At 43.4% G+C, this 7,879-nt stretch overlaps 1 protein-coding gene across 1 annotated transcript; it reads right to left on the bottom strand.

Annotated features, from left to right (window-relative positions):
• Window positions 1-839: 839 nt before the first annotated feature.
• LOC113616488 (40S ribosomal protein SA-like) lies at window positions 840-1,967 on the bottom strand. Its single transcript, XM_027099838.1, has one exon. The coding sequence runs from the start codon at window positions 1,965-1,967 to the stop codon at window positions 840-842; it is 1,128 nt and encodes a 375-aa protein (XP_026955639.1).
• Between the last annotated feature and the right edge of the window lie 5,912 nt (window positions 1,968-7,879).

Here is a 7,879-nt window from a genome sequence, read left to right as displayed (position 1 = left end):
AAAGAGCTTCATGTTGGAAACAACCTCATATCCCTCACCAGGTTAATGGATAAAACAAACTGTGATATATCTGTATAATAGAATACTACTCAGCAATAAAAAGAAACTATCTATACAGGCAACAAATGGGTAAATCTAGAAATAGGCTGAATGAAAGAAGCTAGGAAAAAAGTACATTCTATACAATTCTATTTACATAAAATCACAATGAAATTAATTAATAGTGACAGAAGTTTAGTGGTTGCCTGGGAACAGGAAAGGTCCAGGGGAGGAAGTTGGAGGCCAGAGGCAGGTGGGTGGGAGATTACAAAGGGGCACGAGGAAGTTCATTATCTCTGCTGTAGTGTTGGTTTCATGATGTAGACATATACAAAACCGTATTAAAGCATACAGTTCAAATGTGTGCCATGTATTGTATGTCAATCATAGGTCAATAAAGCATTTAAAATATATTTTTCTAAGTCTTTGATGCAATTAAAATAACCAGGAGAACAATACCCATCAATATGCTCTTATCATATTAATAGGTCCACACCATGTCTCACCAAATTCATCTACACCACATATTACCAAAATAGAAATCATCTTTTGCAATGAGGTATGTTGAAATATTTAGTGAAAGTTGATGCACATGTCCTTCTGAAGTACAGACTAAAACTATTATTTCCTGGAAAATAATCATAAAGATATTTTAGAATATCCGGTTATTTTAGGGGATATGGCTGAATATTATTATAATAGGGAAGCTCTAGAGTAATTATTATTTTTCAAAATACTAAATCCTCATAACTGACATTTTATACTAACACTTGGAAACTTTTTGGCATTTAAACATTTTGTTACGCAATGGATAAAAATGTGGTGATCAGGGAAGAATCCATGGTACAATCACAGATTGCTAGGAAAAACAACGTAGCATATTTCTTTTGTTTTTTTAGAAACTGTTTATTTTCCATCAACCTATTTCCATTTTGAGTTTGTGGAAGAACAGTTTCAGACCACTCAGTGGTTGTTCCTACCCACTCAATGGCCTGAGCAGTGGGAGCTGCAGACCAGTCTTCAGTGGCAGGCTGAGCACTCCAGTCTTCAGTGGAGAACTGCTGAATAGGCACAGAAGGCACCTGCACACCTTCAGACCAGTCCGCCACCTCAGGCTGAGTAGCAGTGAACTCAGGAGCTGGAGCAGTCCATTCACCTTGAAATTCCTCCTTGGCCACAGCCTTCTCAGCTGCCGCCTGCTCTTCCTTTTCAATCTCTTCAGGATCTCTGTAGAAGTAGAGATCAGGCATGACCTCCCATGGGTGTTCACGGGAGATGGTGCCACGCATGCGCAGAACTTCCCAGGCAAGCATCCACCACATCAGACCCACTGAGTGAGCTCCCTTGTTGTTGCATGGGATGGCAATGTCCACATATCGCAGAGGAGAGTCTGCGTTACACAGAGCAATGGTAGTCAGGTTAGCATAAGAGGCCCCAGTGAGAGGCTGGTGGTCAGCCCTGGGATCAGTAATCACTAGAAGTCTTGGCTCCCGGAACGCTGCCTGGATCTGGTTAGTGAAGGTTCCAGGAGTGAAGCAGCCAGTAATAGGAGTGGCTCCAGTGGCAGCAGCAAACTTCAGCCCAGCTCGCTGGCCAGTATTCCTGGAGGATATGACACTGACATCAGCTGGGTTTTCAATGGCAACAATGGCACGAGCCTCCAACAGAAGCTTCTCCCAGGTTCCCTTCAGATTTATGATGTAGATGCCATCACTTTTCCTTTTGTAGATGTACTGTTCCATTTGGAAGTCAAGGTTGGTGCCACCTAAGTGGGTTTCTGCTGCAAGGAATTTGAGGACATCCTTCTCCTTCATTTGCAGGACATCAAGACTCCGGACATTGTGAAAGTTTCCCTTTAAGTTCCGATGGGAATACAGAACAACGCCGTATGGACCCCTGTCTGGCTGGCACGGAAAAGGCAATTGCATATTTCAATACCCATCTGACAGACATACGTGAGAATCACTGACTATTATTTACACAGTTAGAAAATATATATGTAAACTTATTGCAAATGCATATTAAACATCAAGCAGCTCCCTCAAGCTATAGAATTCATTGCTTTTGCACAAATAAGGCATTTCTAAGATGGGCCTCAGGACTACTACAAAGCAAGTAGCTGCTGATGGAATGACATTCCACCTGCTAAACCTCTTTCCCATGAGATCAAAGTAGCTTCTCTACTTTTAGGCTAGAATCTCACAGGAGCTATTTTATAACATGCTTTTGTCCAGATCTATGAACTCACTAGAGCCAGGCGTCATATTCCACCAGGAAGTGAAGTGTTGTGGTTTCCTGAAGACTGCTGCCCTTGAATCGGGAGTAGAAGCTCCAGCAGCCATCAGGACACATGCTCAGAACCTGCCCCCTTCAGACACCTGATATGACCAAGGCCACCGGCATGAGAAGCTGCACAGGGAGAGACAGATCCAGCAATTACCATGCTTTACTGGTAACTGTGTGCCCTGCACCGTGCTAGGCACTGGGTTAGTGACATAGACAGTGAAACAACTGAGCAGTGATCCTAACTACCAGATGTTACAATGGGTTTCTCACCAGGGCCTTTTTCTTTTTCTTTCCTCATCTCTCCCCCAACAACGAAGTTGATAATAAATAAGAAGTGACCAAACATTCATGATCCCACAATAACCACAGGACTATAGGCTTACTCATGTGTTATCACTGAATGTTCACAGCGATCCTGTGGGGAAAGCATTCTTATCCCCATTTTACAGAGGGGAAAGCTGAGGCTTAGAGTCGTTACCTGTGTCACCTCCCGCGCCCCTGCCTTTAGAAGGAAAGTGGCTCCAGGACACCCCTGGAGCAGGACACCGCACCCACTGGGGCTGGGCGGGACCCCAATGGCTTTACCTACGAGACAGCGGAGGCACCTAGCCCCAAAGCGGGAAAGAGGCGACTTGGAAGCGGATCCCTTTGTCTCCCCACACCCTAGGGCGGTCCAGCCACCATCGCCGGGACGCACACCTTCAGCTGAGTCCCAAACACCTGAAGGCGGGACCTGTGCTACTCATCAGGTCACGTCAGTCTCTGCAGAAAAGTCGTCACGGTCGCCTTATTGACGTCAGGTTTCCATGGCAACCGCGAGGCGCAGGCTAATCCCCCACACCGGAAATGCCTCTTGCACACTCCTCCACTCCCTGGATTTCGGTGAAAGCTGAGGACCTTAGCTCTGGCTACCACCAGAGAAAGCATACTAATTAGAGGCACTAGACTGGGATCCGGAAAATTGGCGAACTCTGCCCAGGCTGATGGAAAAAAACGTCCCTGTTGTCAGGAATATGTTTGCTTTAAAGAGACAAGAGCGGAGTTACTCTCAGTATACAGAGACCCAGGGAAATATCCTAGGATTCTTGGAGATGAGCTAGCCCTCAGAGGGCTAACAGAAGTTCGTCATCTATGGTAGAACATTAAGAGAATGTCTATAATCGTGTGATTGAATGATCTAGGAAGTTGGAAAAAAGTCACTTATTTATTTATATATTTATTAAGTCATTTAAAGAAACATTCAGAGGTGCTTCAGGGAGGCAGGCCTAGAAAAATATAATCATTTAATAGGCAGAAAGAAACCTAGTCAATTCCCCATACAATTGGTTTCTGTTGGGGAAATTCTTATTCTCCATTCCTGATGTTTTCTTCCATGAGGAGGGACATCCATGACCAAAATACTTCTAGCCTCTCTGTAATTCACTTCTCTACTGTGGGAATCACTTACCTGATGAGTGACTTTGGAAGGAGGGACACACAGCCCATACCCTTTCCCTTCAAAATTCTTGAAGCAAGCTGCCTTTATAGAGCACATGTTTACTCTGTTCTCAGGGGTGAGTCTAACAATAGATCCACAGCTCTTCTCCCCTTTTCTGAGTCTTGCTGGCTCCCCAACTTTTCCTATGATCCGTTACAAAATGCTTGTGTCTTTAAGGGGTCCCCCAAACATACCTTTTATCCACATCTGGGCTCTAACTCAAGAACTATGACAAAAGAATAAAAAGAACAAAACATCAATTCTATTACTTATAAAGGTGATATTGGAGAAAATGACTTAGATTTGCAGGCAATTGGGCTTCTTTTTTAATAAACCCCAGAATCATACTGACTTGACCAACTAAAAGTGCTTCATGAGACAGTCATAAAGGCCAAAGACTACAATGCAGAGCTATTTGCTGCTGGTGAAGAAGCTCTGTCTATATGTGCTCAAGGAAAGTAACTTCCTTGCCAAAGGTTATCCCTGTAGCAGGAGAGTGTTTCAGGAAACAATCTGAGAATCACTTTTCAAAGTGAGTAAACGCCCCTTGTTCTATTACTCACCAAGCAACGTTCTGAGGGTATGGTGTTCCATGTGGTTTATGGAGCCAATTGTAGCAACAACCTCTCTGTTCCTTAACACAGGAGATTGCATTGGAGACTCCTCCTGTGGAGGGGGATTGGAATTAGGTTCTAAATTCCAAAAGTAGGGTGAAAATCACATGTCATGAAAATTTCCTATGGAAATCCCTTCAAGAAGGAATAGAAATATTCAGAAATCGATACCCACATATAAAGCTATATGCAATCTATAGCCGAAACTATAATGAAGTCCTACCAAGGCTTCAGGAATCAGTGAATCCCTATCCTTTCCAATGATTACAGACCACAGAAAAAAAGTACACCCCAAATACATGTTTTGGATATCCATTTCTACTTAATAAAGTCCCACAAATAATAGTCATTTATTATCTCTCAGGATTCAGTATGTTGACTCAGCTCAGTTGAGTGTTTTTCTGCTCCACATGGTTTCTGTCACTTTAGGTCACAGTCATCTGGAGGCTTAATTCAGCTAGGACATCCAAGAAGGTGTACTCACATGGATGATTGGTGCTGATTGGTGGGCTCAACTGGGGCTGTTAAACTTAGATTCACAGTCTCCTACTCCAGGGTGTCCAGATTTAGCAAATAAAAATAAAAGACACCAAGTTAAATTTCAATTTCAGATAAACAAAATCACATTTCATTTGACATACTTATGCTAAAAATTATCCCTTAGTTCTCTGGAATTCAAATTTAATTGCGTGTCCTGATTTTATCAGGCAACCCGACACAAAGAATGCTTTGTGGAGGAGAACCAAGGTGCTGGTGGTGAGGTATGGCTGTCTTGTCCTCACGATGTATGTGACAAAAAAGCATGGGCTTCTCACCAGAAACAGGTGGCAAAGAGGTTTCTCCCCAAGCCCACTGCCATAACTATGGATATAACCGGCAGCCTGGGCACCTTTAGTTGCTGGTGACTGATCTGTACAAAATGTATCAGGATACATACTGCTGAGGTGATCACCTCTGTTCTCCCTGTGTTTACCTTCCCTTCAGCAGGGAGCCAGGCTTGATGCCCCTTCCCCTTGCCTCCAGGGAAGTTTGTGACAGGGTTTGGAGCAGAGGCTGTCTGACACCTGTGTTTCTTCCATCTTTTGTAAAACCTTAAACTTACAGTAAGGATTGGGCTGTTTCTACCTGCTACAGAGTGGAGGGCTTCTGAGAGCCTGGAGAGGGAGAAGAAGGGAGATTTCTCCCACACTGGGATGAGGTCAGAGATCTACATGACCCTCCAGGAGCAGGGACCTAGCACTGCTCCATATCAGTGCTTGTGGTGGTTCTGTGGATGGTTCATCAAGGCTGGGCAACCAGCAGTAAGAGAGATTTTCTCCTTTGAATCAAGCAGTCAGGGGGCCCGAAGACATTGAGTCACCTGTGTTGATGGTTCAACCCTGAACAGTGTGGACAGATGGGTCATGATGGCAGGGGTCTCACCCGGCTGCCTCAGGAAGACAAGATCCCACAAGTGGGACTTCTTTGTCAAAGAGTATGGACATTGAATATTTTTAATATTTACTGTTTAGTTGACCTTTGTAATCTTATTAGTATTTAGCACAAACAACCACAAGACGAGAGCACCTGTTTTTGCAGATCTGAGTCCATGATGGGTTTTACGTTTTTATTATTTGCTAATCTGATATCCTGGTGCTAGAACGTTAGATTATTTTAATCTTTCTTTGTTATAGTTCCCTATAAATGGCATATCTCACATTTGTGCCTCAGAATATATCCTGAAATAATTCCAGAATTTGAAAAGAAAATCTGATCAGTGATTTTATGTTTATGCTGCATCCTCTTTAAGTGGAAAATGTGGGGATACAATAACTCCATTCACTGCTGGTGGAGGACAGATTGGTACAACCTCTTTGCAGAGACATTGGCAATATCTATGAGAGAAGAAATAGTGAGGTCCCCATCAGCTGCTGCACTCTTGGACACTGGCTACAGAACTTCTTGGGCACCTGTGCCCCAGGAAATACGTGAAAGAATGGTCAGGGCAGCATGGAGTCATATGAAAGCAGCCCCACAGTCACCTTACTAGAGAAATCTCAAAAAAACCACTATTTTCAGATTTTAAAAAGGTTGCTAAAGGGAACTAGCTCTATGATAGTATTTATATGTTTATAGCTGAAACATGCACACAATTATATACCTTACATTATTCTCACAACAACTCTGGGAGGATGGCATCATTATTCCCATTGACAGATGACAGATTCATTCACTAATGGAAGATCAATCTTCTAGAGGCATCTTTTAAGGAACAGGAATGGGATCTACCTCCTACCCTCCCCAAAGGGCATCCAACAGTCTCCTTGACAGATGATGACCTTCTAGAACTTAAAACTTGTAGTTTTACATGTTTCTAAACTGTGCCCACTGAGGTAATATTCGCTCCCCATCCCCTCTCTTTGAAGAAGCTGATGGTGCAGATGAAATCCTAGTGCATGGTCCTGTAGAGGGTAATGGGTCTGGTGTCAAAGTCAAGGGTTTGTGATTCCTGCCTCCCCTTTATCTGCACTCTCTTCATCTGGGGGCTCAATGGGAAACTGCTTTTCCAATATCAATCTAAAAGGTAAAATAAAGGGGCATAAAATGATGAGGAATTAAAGAAAATGGTTTGATGATCTTCTTACCTCACCCTGGATTCCTCAGCAAAGCCATCCTGCAACACAGAAATGGCCCCAAACCTCCTTTATTATGGAAGTGTGAATATGTGCTATTTCTGACTGCCATGTTTCCAGGTGATTTCTATGGCAGATATGTCTCAGGGTCTCTCACAAGGCTGCAGTCAAGGCAAAGGTAGTGGCTACAGCTACCTGAAGGCTCAACAGGGGGAGGCTTAGATAACAGTCATCACTTTCTAGGAGGGAGGAGAAAAGTGGGCCATGTCTCACATTTCTTGAAGTCCTACAATGTGTCATATACTCTGTGGAGGGTTCCCCATTTACTCCTCCCTATAGTCCTGTAAGGAAAGCATAATGGGTGCCCTTTTGCAGAAGAAAAAGGGCAGGCTAACAGAGGCTAAGCAAGCATTCCTGAATGGCACACCACATAATGGGCAGGGATTGCGTTCCAGGTTTTGTCTCCATCACAATTTTCCATTCATCCTCAGTGAAGCCAATATGGCCTCCCACCAAGAATCTGAAAATTGGTTCTTGAGAATAGGGGAAGGAAGTAGACATTACAATGGTTTGTGGCCCTCCAAAGGTCCACAGTACATAAATAGATGTAAACTACATCTATGGTATTAAAATTTCACATTCTATGCAGTAAAGTGTTGGCAAAGAAAAACTGTCTAAAGAGCCTCCTTGAGGGAGTAATAATGAAAGTAAGTTGAGATACACTGTGTATATCCAGCGATCTCTTATGTAGGTGATAGGGCTTAAGGACTGGTCATTTTACACTCCCCCATGGGCACTCACTCAAAAACCCCTCTTGGTGATGATGATGACGATGACAGAAATGAAATCCT

This window comes from Aethalodelphis obliquidens, unplaced genomic scaffold (assembly GCF_003676395.1).
Source record: "Aethalodelphis obliquidens isolate GAN/ISIS:26980383/991018 unplaced genomic scaffold, ASM367639v1 scaffold144, whole genome shotgun sequence".
NCBI classification, from domain to species: Eukaryota; Metazoa; Chordata; class Mammalia; order Artiodactyla; family Delphinidae; genus Aethalodelphis; species Aethalodelphis obliquidens.
The sequence above is the reverse complement of the archived record's forward strand: the minus strand, read 5'-3'. Positions and strand labels throughout refer to the sequence as shown.